This window comes from Urocitellus parryii, chromosome 2, assembly GCF_045843805.1.
Source record: "Urocitellus parryii isolate mUroPar1 chromosome 2, mUroPar1.hap1, whole genome shotgun sequence".
Lineage (NCBI taxonomy): Eukaryota > Metazoa > Chordata > Mammalia > Rodentia > Sciuridae > Urocitellus > Urocitellus parryii.
This window is the reverse complement of record NC_135532.1, coordinates 67,925,575-67,947,633: the sequence shown is the minus strand read 5'-3', so window position 1 is coordinate 67,947,633 and position 22,059 is coordinate 67,925,575. Positions and strand designations below refer to the sequence as shown.

Here is a 22,059-nt window from a genome sequence, read left to right as displayed (position 1 = left end):
GGAGTCAAAGAGAAAAACCAATTTTAATTTAAAAATCCAAATGGAGATAAGTCAGTAAAATTATTCAGTCTATCTCCAGGAAATATTTTGGGTGATTATAGTAAACAAAAGAATAAATAAAGTTCTTTAAGTGCATTCACCACCCTCAACCCAAAATAGCTAAAGGGGGGAAAAAACAAGAACTATGGCTCTACAGTATCACATGCACAAAAAGAGATTTAAAAAAGGAATCACAAGGCTGAATGTTTTCTCTGATAAGTGGATGCTAATCCATAATGGGATGAGTGGAGGAACTTTGGATTGGCCAAATGGAAGGGAGGGGAGGGGAAAATGGGATAGGAAAGATGATAGAATGAGACTGATATCATTACCCTAGGTACATGCATGATTGCACGAATGATGTGACCTTATTTTGTGTACAGAGAAGTGAAAAATTGTGCTCCATTTGTGTACAATGAGCATTCTGATGTTATATATTAACTGATTTAAATAAATAAATAAATGGTTTAGGACAAATAAATAAATAGGAATCACAAAGACATTGTTAATGTCTAGCTGTGCCCACATCAGAGAATTCATTTATTTTCACCAATAATAAAACCTAGATTTGAGGTACTGGCAGCTAGGTTGTCTCGATTGCTGAGTCAAGGGAAGCATACTTATTCACAAACATGTAAGACTTATCTCCCAGCCAGCTGTGGTGGTACATGCCATCCCAGGAAGCTCAGGAGGCTGAGACAGGAGGATCACAAGTTCAAAGCCTGCCTCAGCAACAGTGAGGTGCTAAGTATCTTAGACCCTGTCTCTAAATAAAATATAAACAAGGGCTGGGGATGTGGCTCCATGTTCGAGTGCCCCTGAGTTCAATCCCTGGTATGCAACCTCCCCCACAATACCCAAAAGACTTATCTTCCTTGGTACTAAATTAAACATTGGTTTGGCTCATCTAAGAGAGAAATATGACAAATATTGTAACCTATAGGTTTGTAAATTATATATAACCTAATCAAAATAACCATTTTTAATTAACACTTATAAAATTTAGTGGTAAAATACAACTGGGTATTTTAAATATGGATTTAACTTAAGTAAAATTTATAAAGTTCTTAGCATAGTCCTGACACTGCAATCAATGAATACCTAGTAATTACAATTTTTAAATATGGTAAAGGTAATTTTGTCATTATAGTAAAAAAAATCAGTGACATTACTTACAGATATTACTTACTAATAGTTTAAAGAACCTAGGAATAACTAACAACCAAATGTAACATATGAATCTTGATTAAATCACAATTCAGATTAAAGAAAAGAGACTATGAAAACAGAAGACAATTGGGAAATTTAATATGTCCTTGATAATAAATAATGGGGATATTTATGAGATTTCTTAAATATATACATTGTGGCTATACAGAAAAATATTCTTAGGAGATGCATACTGAATATTTTGGGATGAGATATTTCCGAAATTAAGATGGTTACTTTATGGGTGGGTAGATAAGCCAATATAAAAATCTTTAATAATTGAATCAGATGATGATTATCTGGGCATTTGTCATACTACTTTTTCAACATGAAAAAGGTGAAAATGTATAAAAGAATAATTAGCAGCTGGCTCAGGCATGTTTTTGACTAATAATAGAACGATGAATTTCTGGATCAAATGTTTGACAAGTGTTTAAAATGCCAATAAGGGTCTAGTCGATTTAAGAGAGATTTCATAAGCTTTAGACCAGGCATCCTGGCATGAGTTCCCATCCTGTCATGAAAACGCCAGCACCTACCTTATACCCTGCCCCCAAGAAGATGGGGAAATGAGGCCTAGTGCTGGTACCAGAATGTTTCACAAAATATGAGAGTATCCACTGTAAAGTAAATCTTCAGATCCATCAAGGTCTTTGTTTGGCTGTACTGGGCATTCTACCCACTGAGTTCTACCCCCAGTGTATTTTTTTTCCCCTTGAGATAAGGTCTCATTAAGTTGCCCAGGCTGGCTCTGAACTTGCAATCCTTCTGCTTCAGCCTCCTGAGTAACTGGGATTACAGGCACACACCAGCAAGCATGGCTTCATCAGTTTTTTTTTTTTTTTTTTAACACATACTTTGAAACCTAAGAGCTAACATGGCAAGATGAAATTTAACATCATAAAGTTAAAGCTATTGATGATGGGCTACCACAGTTAAAAGACAACCTGAGTACGACCCTGGAGTTTGGTTGTTTTTTTTAAACCATTTTGTTTGTTTCTTTGTTTTTGTGGTACTGGCGATTGAACTCATGGGCTTGGTTCTAAGCAGGCAATATGTCATTGAGCTACATTCCCAGCCCTTGAAGCTTGGTTTTTGAGGATTTCACCCTGACAAGTCCCCAAAATGAGTCACCTTCAGTTATGACACTAGCACAAGTATTACACCATATATTTTTTAATAGATACAATGGACTGGCCTTAAGCACTATCTAGATGGAACAGAATGAATGTAAAACAGGTGACATGATCACATGCCTCTTATGCCTATTCCCACTTAGTAAGAGTGGAATAAGAGAACCACAGCTATCTACCAAAACTTTTTTGCCCACTCTGACAGACACTGGTAACAGGAAACAGCATTTTATGAAGCATTCCTAGCATAAACACTATATTAAGATTATTCAACCTGAGTCAGATTGTCATAAAAAGTTAAAGAGCATTACTTCATGGGCCGAAGTTCCACGTCATTCTTTTTTTTCTTTTTTTTTTTTTTTTTTGAGGAGGAGGAGGAGGAGAGAGAGAGAGAGAATTTTTAATATTTATTATTTAGTTTTTGGCAGACACAACATCTTTGTTTGTATGTGGTGCTAAGGATCGAACCCGGGCCGCACGCATGCCAGGCGAGCGCGCTACCACTTGAGCCACATCCCCAGCCCCCATGTCATTTTTAATTGAAAGTTTCCTTAGCTGAAACAATTATAAAGCAAGGCTCTCCCTGTGCCCAAAGCCCCTTACAATTTCTCCACTATCCCAGACAGCTGGGTTATTTGCTATGGGAGTTTTCTCAACCCTCTTACAACAGGTATACATGATAATATCTCACCCTGAATTAACTGATATACAAGGAATTTGAGTGAAGTGCTATCAATTCTTTATAATAATAAGAAAAAACATAAAACCCCCCAATTTTTTGACTCTGTAAATTCCATTTCTCTCTAATATATGTGGCTGAACTCAGGCAAAATCATTTTTAAAGATAAGGAGAAATGTAGGGAAAGGTGAGTATTTTTATCCTGACCCAAAATTTCTATCTTCCAATCATAGCTAATATTTATTATGTTCTTTTACAAAGTGTCAGAGATTAATTTTAAAAATGCCTTACTAATAGAGCATCATTTAATCATCAGAAAAAACCCTAAAGCATCTACTCTTAATGTTTTATTTATTTTGACTACATATTTTCTTCTGACCCCTGTCAGTTCCCCTAAATAAATATCCCACAAAGAAATTAGTTTTCCACTTGGACCTTTTATAAATGAAGTCTTGGCAGAACAACTGTCAGTCTTGGCACTTGATTCTTCTCAAACAAACCTTAAACATTCAAAAAGCTGTCACACAGGTTCCCAGATATGAAGGAATAGAAATGTGTGTAAAAACCAAGGATTCTAACGTTAAAACCTTATCAAGTTTCACTTAGCATTCACGACTTTTTTGGAAATAAAGGCAGTATGGTGATACTGGAATACGGACATTAGTGATAATTAATTGCCCAAGAATACATTAATATAAAGAAATTTACTTCCGTTAATTTTAATAGTCCTGGAAATGCCTTTCTGCTGCAGGCTGAATTCATAATGAGCATAGAAATAAGTTATACAATATGTAAGAAAGAAAGTAAATGTGCATGTCATCAAACTACCTAAAATTAAGAGAGAAATTTATGCCTCAAAAAGTGCTCTGGAATAGGCTCACTGACTCTTGGTGGTAGTATATAAAGCCAGCAAAGACTAACAATCCTTTCTACTCAGCCCAGTCTAGAGCAAACACATCCCACCATTATTTGTCAGAGGGGAGGAAGAGAAGCAAAAGAAAGGAGGAGGAGGAGAAAGTGATAGTGTTAGCTATAGCAGTCATTTTATACAGATGTAGTTTCCTTACCTTAGTCAGAGCTTGTCCTAAAAGCTTCTCGAATGCTTTCAAATTAAGATAGGGACCACTGTAGTAGGGGTTATTTTGTGTTTTTCTTCCCAGCCAGTACAATGTTATCAAAACCTTTGAAAAAAAATTTCATGAACAAATCAGTCTATTTAGTAAGCTCAATTCAAGTGAATACTCAAGATAAAGGATAGCTCATATTACTCTATGGTTGAAAGTCCAACTCCCTTAAATTTATGGGAAGGGAAAGGTTCATTGAAAATCTTAATTATAGTGTGGCACAGTGATGCATGCCTGTAATCCCGGTGGCTCAGAAGGCTGAGGCAGGAGGATCATGATTTCAAAGCCAGCCTTAGCAAACACTGAGGTGCTAAACAACTCAGTGAGACCCTTGCTCTAAATAAAATATAAAATAGAGCTGGGGATGTGGCTCCATGGTCAAGTGCCCAAGAGTTCAATCCCCATAACAAAAAACAAAAAAAAAATCTTAATTATTATTGCTAGATTATAGAAGGAAACCATAAGAAACTTTTAAATCCATCAATATTTTTTTTCAGCAGCTACAGAATGAACACCTAAAATCAATAATTTTCAGCTTCCGTGATGATACTATGAAGCTTTTTAAAAACAAAGCTGCCACTTTAGATATTCTTCTATGCAGAATATTAAGGACATTATAAGTCTACACTGAACACAGCATCCTTAAACATTATGTATTCCCCTAAAGTCTGTTATGACGGTTTTCTACTTGCTCCCCTAAAAAAATTATAAAATGGGTCTGCCCTTACCACATTAGTAACTTTTAATAACTAGCTTCCAAAATCTAGCCTACTCTCTTATACTATGAAGTCAGAGAATATAAGTTCTAACCATGTACTGCAATACATATTTAGTTATATTTACAGTTTATGACTGGTGGTTTCCATGTAAAATTTAATTGGAAAAAGGATGCAGAGTATTTTTTAGTTCTATTACTTCCCTAAGGATTATCAAAGTAAAAACTATAATGCTTCATTAAATATATCTTACATTTTTCAATCTTCTATCAGTCTCTTCTTGTCTGTAAAGAAAAATAAAATATCTATTAAGTAATATCCATGAACCTTAAATTAATTGTAACTAGAAATTCATTTTTATTCTTAAGTTCTATGAATATTAATATCACCTGGTAATTCAGAAATCTTAACAGCACATATTACACATGAGAAAAATTTTCCATGTTTATTGATTTTACTAAATATAACAGTTTTCTATAAAAAGTAATTTTTCTTCATTTTACCCAATATGGTCTTATTTTTAAAATGTTATTTAGATTTTTGCATTCTAATTTTAAACAATATTTAAGTCCAATGGCGGGGGAATCAATGTGTGCTTAGGACAGGACAATTGGGAAATAAAGAAAAAAAAATCTTAGGAAGATGGAGTGAGGGGAGAAAGCAGGCACATGCTGACATTTCTCCTTCACTGTCCACAAGGTTTTGCACTCAAGTTCCCCAGAGTAAATGGCTCAGAGATCATGACCCTAAACATGTTGAAAGTCCAGTTTAGAAAATGGCTATGAACCTCCTCCTGAAAAAAGTCACTAAGAATCATGGGAGTTTGGCTCACCTGTAGGGCATGATATTTAAGGGAGAAGTTAAAAGGAAGTAGAATATCACCTCAGTGTGGAAGCAGCAGCAATAAACTATGAACAAAGAGTAGGGTCACCCTAAAAGAATGGGCTTTGTGTCAGACATACACAGGATCAATGTGAATTCAGAGACCATAGAAGCCTGAACTAGATGGCCTCTAAAATGGCTTTTCAGCCAAACTACAAGTGATACAACTATAAAATAAAAATACAATTACAAAATAAAATACATTGATAATTGTATACAATTATCAATATGTTTGTAGAAGACATATAACGTGCATTCACAAATATATACACAGAGGAAAAAAACAAAGTAAGTTTGGAGTGCACAGAGACAATTATTTAACTTTATCTTTGAAAGAATAAGGGAGGCAACTGTGATTATTTCCTTTCACAGAACAAATATGAACTTAAGAATAATATACATCTCCCACCCAACCCCAAAAAGCATCTCAACAAAAAATTCATGTTCTCATATAAATACAAACTGGTACAACTATTCACACTCTTAACCCGCTTGGTGATATCTATTTCAGCTAAACACACTGACAATTCACAACCTCGTAATTCCATTTCTAGGTAATTCCATTTCTACAACAAAGCCTCTACTAATTTATCAAAAGTCATATACAAGAATGTTTAGAGCAGCATTATATACCACAGCAAAAACTGGAGAATTCGCTCTTTAAGAGAGCAAGGATTATGGAATACCCACACAATGAGAACAAACAATCTCCAAACTATTTTCAAGTAACTGGTACAATCTCACAAACAACGGGAAGTTAAAAAAAAAATAGTCAAGCACAAAAACCATACATATTATATGAATGAAACAATATAAAATAAAAACCAGGCAAAACAAAGACATGCTATTAGAAGACCAGATAGTGATTATCCTTGTGGGAGAGAGTGGCAGAAGTCATTGGCAGAGTGTGGGGCTATCAGAATGCTAAAAATTTGTAGTTTGCTCTAAAAGCTGGCTACCTATGTGTGTTCAGTTTCTAAATAAATATGTGAATTGTACATTTCCCATATGTATACTTTTCTGTATATATATATCTACTTCAAAAAAAAGTAAATAAATAGAACAAATTTCTTGGCTTGAATGCTCACACTGTCTCTTGAGTAAAAAGAAAATCATCTTGTAAAAATTAATAGCAGTTCATTTTGGAAGTAGTTAGTGGAGAAAGTCACTAACAAGAAACTGACAATAAAATAACAGTTATAAACTCATACCCCTTACTAGATTAATGACTAACACACCCAACTCAAATATTAAATTATCCAAAACATGAAAGAACCATCAAAACACAGTACAAAGATGTACTAATCCAAAAGTTGCCCCACTTTTATCATAAGTATATCAGAGTAGAAGGAGCAAAAAGCCCTCTTAAACCCCTGACCTCCTTTGCACAGCCCTCAATAAAAGTTTCCAATTCAACAATCTCATCTGCTTACAGCTATTGGTCATGACACAGCAAGCACTGCAAGTACAGGGTACTGCTTATTGTGTTGTAGTCACTCACTATAGCAGTGACTTTGGCATTATTGCCCTCATTCACTTTACCTTCCTTCTAAATATAGGAATTTGCAACATACTCTTGAACACAGTGATACACAGGCCAACCAAATTAGTGCCCTATCACTGAAATGTAATGCCAGGAATTCAAGTAGTCAATGATTTGCTGGAATAAAGAGAGTTCACACTGACATACAACAAATACCCCACTGCATGATATCAGGAATCAGGAGACTCCTTTGCCTGGGATAACCCTGAGGCACAGCCCCAAGGCCTTTTAAATAGAACAAGTGTGAGGGTGGAGAAGCTTAGGATTAACAAGACAATGTGAGTCAGTCATATTTACTGCACAACCAATCCATCAGAACCAAAAATGAGGTAGTCCTATCATCAGAGTAATTCTTCCATAGCAAATGCATCCATAGTTGACACTGATTAGTACTAGGTTTAAGGAGCAAGGGGTTTAGAGTCAGATCTGGGTCTCTCTGGCTATACCTGAGTTATTTACTTGACTCTCAAAGATTAAGTTTCCTTCTGGATAAACTGGGGCTAATGCCTCCTATTTCAATAGCTAAGGAGGAATATACACAAGTACTTAGTAGAATCCCTAGCCTCCCAAGGAAGAGTTCATCAATAAACAGTTCTCAGAATTGGCAGTATGTTACATGACACCAAGGCTCTCTTATTCCCACTCTGCATATAGAGCCTCCTAGTGAAGTCAAGTAGGACCCTGGTATTCAAATTCCAACTTGCCTGCCTAATTCCCATTTTTACCCTGACTTTCCCTGCCCCAACCTTGGTTTTTACAACCATCTACTATTCGCATTTTTTTTTTTATCTTTCTCTCTTCCACTAGAATCCAAAAAGTTTGTGTGGTTTTGTTCACTGCTATCTCCCATGTACCTTAAAACAAGGTATGCCCACTTGAGAAGGAATAAAAATATTTGTTTAAAAGTGCCTAGCACAGTTCATGGCACAAAAGTTCAGGTTAAAAGTGATAGAATAGTTAAGTAATATTTAAAATAATCTTCAAAAATGACTACCTTGAATATATTGAAAGCCTTTAGTCTATGCTTGGATCATACATCAACTTTTTTTTTTTTTTAGATTTTTATTTTGTTTTTTTTAGTTGTAGTTGGACACAATATATCAAACCCAGGGCCTTACAACCCCAGCCCAACTTTTTAATACTATACTTAATATTTACAAAATAGCAAATATAGCATAGATATATATATATTTTTTTTCTGTTAATGGAATAGTTCTGGCAATCCTTTTGCTATCTGACAAAGGTCCAGAAGACATGTCTATCACAAACCTCTGACCTTTGTGCTTATCAATTTAACCAGCTGCCACGTATTCTAATAGCTAATTGGTAAACTTAAGATCAGGAAACTCTGGGTGGAATCCTCCTTCTTAACTCTAAGATTTTTAAATCAATCAACAAAGGACTAAGGAAATAGTCTAAGTAGATGCTCTGACTCTCCCCAGAGATGCTGTGCTGAGTCCTGCCATCAGGAGGCAGCTCAGCTAAGAGGGCTCTGAGTTCAGCTCTCCTGCAGGTGAAATCTAGATCCAGTCTTGCTAGCTTAGTTTTCCAAAAGCTCAACATGGAAGAACCTGGTCACATCACTTAACTCTGTCCTCAAAGCCACACCTGTAAAACAGGAGCAGTGCTGGCCTCATTGAGTTTCAACAAAAGATTTTAAAAGTATTTCACCTATACAGAAAAAATAAATAATTCATTTCACAACTACCCCCTAATTATACATTTAAATCAAACCACTGGGGGGAAAGGGCAGTGTCAGGAGGTCAATTTCTCCCCTACATGTGATATTTTTCCCTTAGAAGAGATATTTCTGTGGAACAATTTGTGACACTCTTCCATGTTATATTTTCCTTGTCCTCTTGCCATGGAAGGCTTTAATCAAGAATAAGAAAATATTTCTAGAATAAGGTCAAGCAAAGGGCAAAGCAAACTGACATGGTATGGCTATCATTTTCTCAACATTGATGTTAGCACCAAACCAGCCTCCCCACCCATCCTTGGTCTGCAGTCTGCCTTGACCAAGTACCCTTTAAGTTTTCCAAAAGCCCAACATCTGAGGAAAAAATATATATATCTGCACATCCAAAAATCTATCCCTCATATCTGACAGTACAGTTTGAGAACAAAGTGTTAATAGGTAAGATTAACATTTACCAGTATGTGCCAGCCAGCTGTGTTCTAGGATTGCACTAAAAATATTTCCAAAAATCTTCAAAGAGCTAACTCTGGACCCACACTCATGCAACTGCCACAGCCTTTCCAGCAGTTTCCTTGGGGGCTGTAGAGACACATGGCTCTTTTCTCAGAGCCAATCACGGCCTGGAAAAGGCCAAGCATGTAAGTGCTCATATATGTTACTTCAAGCCACTCACAGCCAACCTAGCACATCAAGAGCCAGAAGTGACAGGAAAAATGTTTCTCCAAAAAGAGTAAAGCTTCAGAGGATCTGACATGAAATCCCAGTCTCTGTTTCTCTCCCGTGTCTCAGTATGTCTTTTCCAGGGTAGTACAACCTTTGTCATTTGCAACATTGGAAGACCCAATCTTCCCAGGCTCTGCCACAATATCACAAATCCCTAGAAGTTCAATTCCCCATGCTTTAAAATCATCTTTTCTCCCCGTATTCCAACCCCTTCACTGTGCAAGCCAAATTGATCAAGATCAAATATAGTAAATAAGCCAATCCCCCCCCAAAAAAGGCCAAATGTTCTCTCTGATATGTGGATGCTGAAACAGTAACGGGAAGGGAGAATAGAAGTTCATTGGATTAGACAAAGGAGAATGAAAGGAAGGGACAGGGGATTGGAATAGGAAAGACATAACTTTCCTATGTTCATATATGAATGTTCAGTGAAACTCCACTTCAGGTATAACTGCAAAAATGGGATCCTAATTAGAATAAATTATACTCCATGTACGTATGTCAAAATACACTTTATGGTCATGTATATTTAAAAAGAAAGAAAAAGATTTTTTAAAAGATAAAATAGAGTTCTCTCACTGAATCAGTACATGGAAAACACGTGACTTAAAACTCATCCTGGAATTTCCAATACAGAAGGAATGCTTTTGCCCCAAGTACAACAGAAGAACAGAAAAGGTGAAAAGTCTGGCTCCATCTGCCATGACTCCAAGCCTCCAGTCCTACCTCCTGGCTAACAAAGAATATGGAATTCTACAAGGGACTCAGCAAAGTTAACTATGCAGTTCAGTCTTCTCCCTGCTTCTAGAATAACATTAAACCTTGCTTCCTTTGCTCCTCAGAATAACTGAAGCTTATTGAGTATTAGGTCTCCAGCCCTCAACTTCCTGAGGCCACTTCCCAGAGCAAAGCATGGAATCTTCCTAGAGACCGGGCTCTGACCTGGGTGGCAACAGCTGACCTGGGTGTTGACTCTTGGAAAAGTGGGTTGATATTACAGAAGCTGGGCTCCTCAGATACTTGGTCCCTTTCCAAGTTACTAAGTAATCTCTGCTCTCCAGTTGTTGCTTACACAACTGACCACCTGTTCACAACGTAAAAAAAAAAATTAAGAAAAGGGGGCATGAATCATGATTTCCTAAATAGCCACAAGAACAAAAATTATAGGACCAATAACTGGTTTAAATCTGTCAGATATGTATGGGGTAAGGGCAGAGCTATGCACTCAGCAGTGGGAACTGCAGATAAATCAGATGTCCTTCTGATGAGAGGATAACTCATCTTAGTCTGTTTTGTGTTGTTAGAATAGAATACTACAGACTGAGTAACTTGGAAAGAAATTTATTTCTTGTAGTTCTGAAGGCTGGGAAGTCCAGGGCAAGGGACCTATACCTAGTGAGACAAAGATAGAGCAGAATAGAAGGAGAAAGGGAATGGGACAAAACTCATCCTTTCACTAGGAACCCACTCCTGTGATAGCAGTATTAATCCCTTCATCAGGGCAGAGCCCTAATCAATTCTTAAAAGTCCCACCTCTCAATACTGCTGCACTGAGGATTAACTTTCCAACTCATAAATTTTGGGGAACATGTTCAGACTATAGCAAGTGGCCTTATTTTTATATATGCAACAACACAGCCTATCTCCAAATAGAAGGAAAGTCTAAGAGTTATGAGCAACCCCAGAATATTAAGTGATTTTTTTTAAAACACAGCAAGAAAATTTCTAACTCTACTGTCAAAAAAGGAAGGGGAACTGGGGCATGATGGCATTTGTCTGTAATCCCAGCAGCTTGGGAGGCTGGGGCAGGAGGATTGCAAGTTCAAAGCCAGTCTCAGCAACTCAATGAGGCCCTAAGCAACTAAGTGAGACCCTGTCCAAAAAACAAAAAATAAAAATGTCTGAGGATGTAGCTCAGTGGTTAAGTGCCCCTAGGTTCAATCCTCAATACCAAAAAGTGAGTCGGGCGGGGAGCTTTTTACTCAAAATGTTGGAATCAATTAGAAATTTAGAAATCTCTTGGGTTAATGACTTCATTTTCTATTAATGGAAGTTCTATTAGTGGAAGCTCATTCTTTGTATTATTTAAAATAGAATAAATACTACCAACTTTGTCTCATTGTCTCAAAGAGCTGTGAATAAAAGAAGCCAGAGATGAATTCTTAGAATACTTCACTCTTTCTTTCATTCTCTCAAAAAAACAAGCTGCATTAAAAGAAATTGAAATTCTTCTTCTTTCCCTCCCACCTTCATCCTAAAAATGAAACTGCATTCCATTTGACAACCTTCCAGTTATGCTGGAGATGTATGACTCAGAGGTTTAAATCTGCCATTTCTACAAAAATGCAATTTTATCTGATTAGTGTAGAAACCATAAAAAAGAGACTAGAGAAAATAACACCAACCCTAGAGATAATTAGTGAACACAAATATATAAACTTAATTCCTATACTTACCTATGTGAGAAAAAAACTCTTGGAAATATAATTTTTTTGCCTTGGCAACATAATGCTTATTCCAATCCTGACATGAATAAGCACTCTCCTGTTAAAAATAATTTGCTATTAAATTTCATACCCCTCCCACACACTATAAAAATAGCAGTTTCACTTAAAGGAAAAAAAAAATCCATGTTCATTTTGAAGACACAGCACACAATTCCACTTAAATAATAAAATTAAAGAGCACTGTTCCAGGAGCTGAGTGATGGGTTTTATCTCAAGCTCTCTCAATCAGAGACTTATAATTCTCCTTTTTACTTTATGCAATATGTTCACTTTCATTTAAAACTGACTTCACAGTTGAGACTTTTATGCATATCCTGATACATGTTAAATCAGAAACAGAATATATTTAATACAACAACAATGCAGAATTTAGATTCATTTTCTATGAACTGTTTATTAAATGAAGTTAGGACATTCAATCAAATAAAATGTATAGTGGGAGGGGATATCAACCGAAGAAACTTACTCACACTTTTCTCCTTTTGGTAACATGCTAGGTTGCTGCAGCAATGCAAATGGTGGGCTTGGAATATTTTCTCTGATATAAGGTGACTGACCCATAATGGGATAGGAAGGAGGAACATGGGAGAAATAGACAAACTCTAGATAGGGCAGAGGGGTGGGAGAGGAAGGGAGGAAGCAGGGAGTTAGCAATGATAGACATCATTATCTATAGACATCATTATCCAAAGTACATGTATGAAGACATGAATTGGTGTGAACATACTTTATATACAAACAGAGATATAAAAAAGTTGTGCACTATATGTGTAATAAAAATTGTAATGCATTCCTGTCATGTATTTAAAAAATAAAATCAATATTAAAAAAAAAGAAGAAGAGGGGCTGAGGCTGGGGCTCAGTGGCAGAGCGCTCGCCTAGCATGCTTGAAACACTGAGCTCAATCCTCAGCACCACATAAATGTAAAATAAAGATATTGTGTCCACTCAAAACTAAAAAATAAATATAAAAAAGAAGAGGAAGAAGAAATTAAAAAATAAGATGTGATATAGCATTTGCTTTTGCTTCTGTAATGTTTTGGAATTTTGATCTTTTTATTAAAAAGGGAAAAATACTAAAGGAAAGTTAAAGAAAAGAAATGGTGGACTTGGGTTTTAGGTACAAAGTTTGAGACACTTAACAAAGCTGAAATAATGAGTCGGTAACTGAGAGTTTAGACATTCAAAGTAAGATGCTCAAGAAATCTAGACTGGAGATATAATTTGGGGAACTGTCAGCATCTAAATGAAATGGAAAGTTGTAAGACTGAATGAGATCACCTAAAAAAATAAATACAGTGTACAAAGAGGATGGAACCCTGGAAACCCAACAAATACGGGTTAAGAAGCAGAGGAGAAATTGGGAAAGAGACTGAGGAAGACCACCCAGGTGACAGAGCTGCCTACCACACTGAAGGCAAGCAAGATGGTGTTGCAAACTGGATCAACAATGCTCTTAAGAGGCGGAATAATATGAGGGCTGAGGAGTAACCAGTACATTATTTTCTTCCCCTTTTGGTATCTTACACACACCCCATGCACAATCACTCGTTTTTATTCTTTGAGGAGAAGCAGTCAGAAACAAAAATCTTATCAAAACCACAAACATTCCTGAGGATATGAATTAGCTGAACTCAGAGAAGTCCTTCTAGCCTTTAGTCCACATTCAGTAAAGTCAATGTGAAATTCAACTATAAATAAAAAGTCTTCTGTTTTTAGGCTCAAGACATTGGAACAACAATCCTATCTGTGCAAGCAATATACTTTCATTCAAGTGTTTCTCAAACTGTGTAACATGGAGCAGAAAACACTTGCCAAGTGTCAACAGGATTTCAAGGCAATAGTTGTTTTTTAGATGTTACATACTATGTTGTCCTCTTGAATATATTTAATAGCAAATTAAAATATGATCAGTCCTATAACAAGAGGACTATTTTACTTATACTTGAAAAATTCTTTTTCTTTTAATTTTTAGCAGAACAATTATATACTAATAAAGTGTTTTCCAGTAGTATTCTGTTTAAATACTACTTGAGTGCTGGGGGTGTGGCTCAGTGGTACAGTGCTTGCCTTGCATATGTGATGCACTGGATTCAATTCTCAGCACCACATATAAATAAATGAATAAAATAAAGATCCATCAACAACCAAAAAAATATTTTAAAACTATACTACTTGTAAGTATATAATTAATATATCATAACAATTGCCTTTATTAAGCATGTTATATCATTTATGTTGACTATTCTACATTATTATCACCTTTAATCCACAGTACAATCTAATGCTTTAGAGATTAGGAAATTAAGACTCTGAAATTAAGGATCTGATGTGATTCACAGATTTCCCTAAGATCCTATCTTAGTATTAATGCAATCACAAATAATTTTTAGAATAATTTTCAAAATTATTTACTTTTTCTTCATCCTAAAAAATAAATTCTCTTTATAATGCCCTAAAATATGGCTGCAATATTTTCTCAGAGTGTTAGTTCAAAATCTACCTATTTCAACAACAATTTCCTTTTTAAACTTGGCAATGGCAGAAATTTCCCACATGACAATAGAAAATTTAGATATGCATTATACTATTTTTGCATATGCAATCCATTCTAGGATTCCAGATGGAAAATTGCCAAAACACTTTTTTAAAGCCTTCTAAGTAAAGGAAATACCATCATCATAACAAATCCCAGACAGAAAGACAATCTGCCAGCCATTTATTTCCTATACAAGTGTGGTTTCAGAAAGAAGAGTACCCATTAACTGTGAATAAGATTACAGAGGCTAGAAGTGTAGCTCAGTGGCACAGTGTTTGCATAGCATGTGCAAGGTTCTGGGTTGAGTCACAGCACCACAAAGAAAGGGGGAAAAACAGGATTATAAATCAAGCATGGTCAAAATTAAAGGGAAGATCTTTTAGTTAGTTTCCTGAAGGTACATTCTTTTAAGAAATGAAGATAATATCTACCTGTAGGTTTGTAAAACCTACACTTTGAACACACATTTAAAGTATCAACTATATATATATATATATATATATATATATATATATATATATATATATATTTCCTTTTTGATGTATATGGAAGTTCTCTGTAAAGAATAAGATGATATAAATTGTTACTTGTAAGGTATTATATAATTACACCAATTCCTTAGCTATAATTTAAATAAATTAAAAATGCTATGTGTTTAATTAATTAAAAACACAAACTCCATAGCCAAAACAACACATATCAAACTATTCATACAACACATTTAGAAATCTCTGTATTAACTTAATAAATTATTCTCCCTTGCCTATAGTGAGATTTGTTTCAAATTTTTAATTTCAACCATGGGAAAAATTAACATCCCTCTTTCCCCCAAAGAGATTCCTAGCCCTCAAGTTTAATCATAAGTCTCTATGGTCTAAATTTTGCCTATTCTACATATGCCTCTCTTTAATGTTTTAAGGTTAAAAAAACTAAGCTTTTCACAATTTTATTTATGCCAAAGGCTAAGAAAGATAATATAGTTTTCGACCAAGGTATCTCAGTCTCAGCAATATTAACATTTTGAATATCATATTTCTTTGTCGTAAGGGGACCTGCCCTGTGCACTGCAGGATGTGAAACAGCATTCCTGGTTTCTACGCCCTTTAGATGCCAGGAGCCTCACCTCTTCCTGGTCATGAAAATCAGAAATGTTTCTACACATTGCTAAATGTCCCTCATGGGACAAAATTGCCTATGGTTGAGAACCACTGATGTAGAGAACTAATTCCTCTAATCAGAATATACTGGAGTACTGGAGGTTCCCAGGGGCCTAAAATTAACTGAAAGGTCATTTAATGACTGCAATCCGGAAACAGATATTAAATGTATGAGCAAAGCAAACAGCCAAGAAAGGTTATAGACCTGAGAAGTCAAAGGAAAACACACTACTGGATCAACAGACAAGACCCAAATTCACCTGAATCATAACAGAGACTCAGGAACTCTATACTCAACACTGAAAGAATTACTCCTGGCAAGTTCAAAATTCTTGCTACCTGGAAAAGCACTCATTTAAGCTCACTTATCTTGGATTTAAAGAGATAAGAAATGAGGTATCAGATCTTCCTTTCCTCCATTAGTAACACTGTAATATATTCCTAGGATGTCTGATCAACTTACATGCTCCCCCTACTCCATCCCACCCCACCCCAACACTGTCTTGTTTAAGCCATTTTGTGGTCTTTACACATTTTAGATCCTATTTTTCACACATTCCAGAACAGCTGTCCAGAATGCATCTGTACATAAATTAGTGCTTCTGTTTGAAAAAATATTCAATATTCTTTGTTCCTTGTTCTATTTAAAATCTTGATAATTTATCCAAGAATGCCCACTTCTTTTTTTTCAAATGTATCCATATTTTATTTACATATAACCAATATATCATATTTGCATACAGGATTGAATTTTTATTTTATTCAATTTCTTCATATAAGGTCTATATTTTTCTTTTTCTTTTTTTTTTTTTTTGGTTATACAGCCACATTTATTCATACAGCAATACTAGTGTCTGTTGTATTCTGCTTCTAAAGTCCTAGAACTTGTGCATATTACTTTATATGGTAAGAGTGACTTTGCAGATTTGATTAAATGAGGATCTTAGAGCAACAGCCTATCTCAGTTGATATGAAAGGTAATCACAAATATTATTAAAGAGGGAAACTTGACTAGTGTAGAGAAGAGGATATAACCATAAATGCAGAGACTGGAGTGAGGCAGTTAAGGGCCATGGAAGCCCAGCCTCTAAAAGTCAATGGAGTCCATGGGTAATATATTCTCCCCCAAATCCAGTCCCAAAAGAAGGATCTAGCTCTGTGGACACTTTGATTTTAGCCCCTTTAGATTAATTTTTGACATAACATCCATAACTACAACAGAATAAATATGTATTGTTTTAAATCATTAAATTTGGAGTAATTTGCTACAGTGGCAACCAGAAACTAAAACAAGTATTATATCAATATTACTCTATATTTTACATGCAGCTTAATTTTACCAGTAGTACTATAGTGCATGATCCTTGTTTTATAGATGTGAGACTGAAGTTTAATGAGATAAGGCAATTTTCCATAAGTTACCTTTCTTACATAGTTATAATTCAAACCCAAATTTATTTGACCTAAATTTCATATCACATGGGTATCAAGTGGCAGAGAAATGATACAATTACTCCTTATTTTCCATTTCCACCCTCATCCACAGCCCCCCACTGCTAGCAGCATTGTTTGTATTTATGTCAGTGAAACTCAAATTCAAAACTAAATTGTTGCCATCGAAGTGGCACAAGCCTGTAATTCCAGCAGCTTGGGAAGCTGAAGCAGGAGGAATACAAGTTCAAAGCCAGTCTCAGCAACTTAGCAAGACACCCTGTCTCTAAATAAAATATTAAACTGGGGATGTGGTTCAGTGGTTAAGCACCTGGATTCAAAACCCAAAGTAAAAAAAATGAACAACAACAACAACAACAAAAAAAAAAAAACCCAAAACACTAAATTTCTGTTAAATTACAAGAAACTATTTAATTCCAATTAATTTAAAATAGGCTTTTAAAAAAATTGAAGACTGCATCTTTCCCATATAAATGACAAATATGTAAAAATATGCTATTAGAAAAGGGAATTTCTTCTTTGTGAACACATTTCCTCAAGTTGCCAAATCCAATGTATCTCAGGAATAGAAATAAATAAAATTGCTCATTTCCATTTCAGAAGTTTTGTCGCTGATATACAGAAATGCCTTTGATTTATGCATGTTGATTTTACATCCTGCCACTTTGCTGAATTCATTTATTAGTTCTAGTAGTTTCTTTGTAGACCCTTTTGGGTCTTCTAGGTATAGAATCATGTCGTCTGCAAATAGTGATAATTTAAGTTCTTCTTTTCCTATTTTTATGCCTTTAATTTCTTTCGTCTGTCTAATTGCTCTGGCCAGTGTTTTGAGAACTATATTGAATAGAAGTGGTGATAGAGGGCATCCCTGTCTTGTTCCAGATTTTAGAGGGAATGCCTTCAACTATTCTCCATTCAGAATGATGCTAGCCTGAGGCTTAGCATAGATAGCTTTTACAATGTCAAGGTAAGTTCCTGTTATCCCTAGTTTTTCTAATGTTTTGAACATAAAGGGATGTTATACTTTGTCGAATGCTTTTTCTGCGTCTATCGAGATGATCATATGGTTCTTATCTTTAAGTCTATTGATGTGGTGAATAACATTTATTGAATTCCGTATATTGAACCATCCTTGCATCCCAGGGATGAATCCTACTTGATCATGGTGCACAATTTTTTTGATATGTTTTTGTATCCGATTCGCCAGAATTTTATTGAGGATTTTTGCATCTAGGTTCATTAGAGATATTGGTCTGTAGTTTTCTTTCTTTGAGGTATCTTTGTCTGGTTTCGGAATCAGGGTGATGTTGGCCTCATAGAATGAATTTGGAAGAGCTCCCTCTTTTTCTATTTCCTGAAATAACTTGAAAAGTATTGGTATTAATTCTTCTTTAAAGGTTTTGTAAAACTCTGCTGTATACCCATCCGGTCCTGGGCTTTTCTTGGTTGGTAGTCTTTTATTGTCTTCTGTATTTCTGTAGCATCTGTTGTGATATTGCCTTTTTCATCCCGTATGTTAGTAATTTGAGTTCTCTCTCTTCTTCTCTTCGTTAGCATGGCTAAAGGTCTGTCGATCTTATTTTTTCGAAGAACCAACTTTTAATTTTGTTAATTTTTTCAATAGTTTCTTTTGTCTCAACACTCCATTCACAATATCCTCAAAAAAAAAATAAAATACTTGGGAATCAACCTAACAAAAGAGGTGAAAGATTTATACAATGAAAACTACAGAACCCTAAAGAGAGAAGTAGAAGATCTTAGAAGATGGAAAAATATAACCTGTTCATGGATAGGCAGAACTAACATTATCAAAATGGTGATATTACCAAAAGTTCTCTATAGGTTTAATGAAATGCCAATCAAAATCCCAACGGCATTTCTTGTAGAAATAGATAAAGCAATCATGAAATTCATATGGAAAAATAAAAGACCCAGAATAGCAAAAGCAATTCTAAGCAGGAAGTGTGAATCAGGCGGTATAGCGATACCAAATTTCAAACTATATTACAGAGCAATAGTGACAAAAACAGCATGGTACTGGTACCAAAACAGGCGGGTGGACCAATGGTATAGAATAAAGGACACAGAGACTAATCCACAAAGTTACAACTATCTTATATTTGATAAAGGGGCTAAAAGCATGCAATGGAGGAATGATAGCATCTTTAACAAATGGTGTTGGGAAAACTGGAAATCCATATGCAACAAAATGAAACTGAATCCCTTTCTCTCGCCATGCACAAAACTTAACTCAAAATGGATCAAGGAGCTTGATATCAAATCAGAGACTCTGCGTCTGATAGAAGAAAAAGTTGGCTCCAATCTACATATTGTGGGGTCGGGCTCCAAATTCCTTAATAGGACACCCATAGCACAAGAGTTAATACCAAGAATCAACAAATGGGACTTACTTAAACTAAAAAGTTTTTTCTCAGCAAGAGAAACAATAAGAGAGGTAAATAGGGAGCCTACATCATGGGAACAAATTTTTACTCCTCACACTTTAGATAGAGCCCTAATATCCAGAGTATACAAAGAACTCAAAAAATTAGACAATAAGAAAACAAATCACCCAATCAACAAATGGGCCAAGGACCTGAACAGACACTTCTCAGAGGAGGATATACAATCAATCAACAAGTACATGAAAAAATGCTCACCATCTCTAGCAGTCAGAGAAATGCAAATCAAAACCACCCTAAGATACCATCTCACTCCAGTAAGATTGGCAGCCATTATGAAGTCAAACAACAACAAGTGCTGGCGAGGATGTGGGGAAAAGGGTACACTTGTACATTGCTGGTGGGACTGCAAATTGGTGCGGCCAATTTGGAAAGCAGTATGGAGATTCCTGGGAAAGCTGGGAATGGATCCACCATTTGACCCAGCTATTGCCCTTCTCGGACTATTCCCTTAAGACCTTAAAAGAGCATACTACAGGGATACTGCCACATCGATGTTCATAGCAGCACAATTCACAATAGCTAGACTGTGGAACCAACCCAGATGCCCTTCAATAGATGAATGGATAAAAAAAAAAATGTGGCATTTATACACCATGGAGTATTACACAGCATTAAAAAATGACAAAATCATGGAATTTGCAGGGAAATGGATGGCACTAGAGCAGATTATGCTTAGTGAAGCTAGCCAATCCCTAAAAAACAAATACCAAATATCTTCTTTGATATAATGAGAGCAACTATGAACAGAGCAGGGAGGAAGAGCAGGAAGAAAAGATTAACATTAAACAGAGACATGAGATGGGAGGGAAAGGGAGAGAAAAGGGAAATTGCATGGAAATGAAGGGAGACCCTCATTCCTGAATTGTGCCCAGCCAGACTGCGGCACTCATTGCTATACAAAATTACATATAAGAGGTTGTGAGGGGAATGGGAAAATAAACAAGGAGAAAAATGAATTACAGTAGATGGGGTAGAGAGAGAAGATGTGAGGGAAGGGGAGGGGGGATAGTAGGGGATAGGAAAGGTAGCAGAATACAATAGTTACTAATAGGGCATAATGTAAAATTGTGGATGTGTAACCGACGTGATTCTGCAATCTGCATTTGGGGTAAAAATTGGGAGTTCATAACCCACTTCAATCTAATGTATGAAATATGATATGTCAAGAGCTTTGTAATGTTGTGAACACCAATAAAAAAAAAAGAAATAAAATTGGAAAAATTGCCCATCTGTCCAAGGGGAAAAGACTTATTTGTCTTCAACTCAATATTTTGTTTCCAATTAATGTGCATAAAACTGACTTTCTTTTAAAAGTAACCAAAATGAATTACTTAAAATCTTCCATTTACACATACCACCCTTGATTTTATGTGCATATTCATGTGCAAACATACAGACTCCATTTACTACCTAGTTTTCCATATAACATTTGGAAATTCAGAATATTATCAGTATCACCAAGTACCCTATATAAACCACTGAAAAAGAATAGATATGTTTCAAACAAATATCCTGACTGGCTTTCAAGTTCAGGTTGCCCTGCCTGTGTTAGTCAACTTCAAGTTCAAATTGAATCAGATGGCCTTTAAGCTAGTTTACGTTTATTTCAATTGATTTTCTCATCTTATTTATGAATACCTTTCAAAAGCTGCTGAGACAGACTCTAATATTGTTCCCATCCATACTTTCCCACTCCCCATATCTATTCCTGTCCCAATTCTATTAGTACTTCTCAGAAGAGTTTCCTGAGCTATGTCTTTTATAGTCCCACTGTCATTATCCCTATTTATAATTTAAAACTTAAGTTCTTTTTAAATGCATGCATCCCCTAATTCCTAAGCTTATTCATCCTTCCAAATGCTCAGCCCTGGTGAAGGGCCCAAGTTTCAGAGACAGAAAGCTAAGAGAGCTAAACAGCTGTCTTTCAAACTCACTTCTCCATCACTGAATCCCATCAATTCTAGCCTCTAATACATTTTGAATGCATTTCTTCTTCTCAAATGTAAATCACTGCCTGCTTTCATTCATGCCCTTATACCTCCTCCTCCACAGAGATGCTTCCCTCAAGAACCTTCCTAAATTGTATCCTCCTTGGGGTGAAGGGTCTAGAAATATGAATTAATGAACCATCTCATAGATTCTGATGCATACTAATAATTCAAAGAATAATTATTGAATTATTATCTGCCCTA

General features: G+C 35.6%; 1 protein-coding gene across 9 annotated transcripts in view; it reads right to left on the bottom strand.

The window, feature by feature from the left end:
• The window catches only part of Lmo7 (LIM domain 7), a 101,716-nt gene that overhangs the window by 57,856 nt on the left and 21,801 nt on the right, over positions 1-22,059 (bottom strand). For all 9 annotated transcript variants that reach the window (XM_077795216.1, XM_026407495.2, XM_077795215.1 and 6 more), the window contains exons 3-4: positions 5,154-5,184; positions 4,128-4,241 (exon numbers count right to left, since the gene is read on the bottom strand). In XM_077795216.1, coding sequence (XP_077651342.1) covers positions 4,128-4,241; positions 5,154-5,184 — 145 coding nt within the window. The remainder of the gene's footprint in view (positions 1-4,127; positions 4,242-5,153; positions 5,185-22,059) is intronic.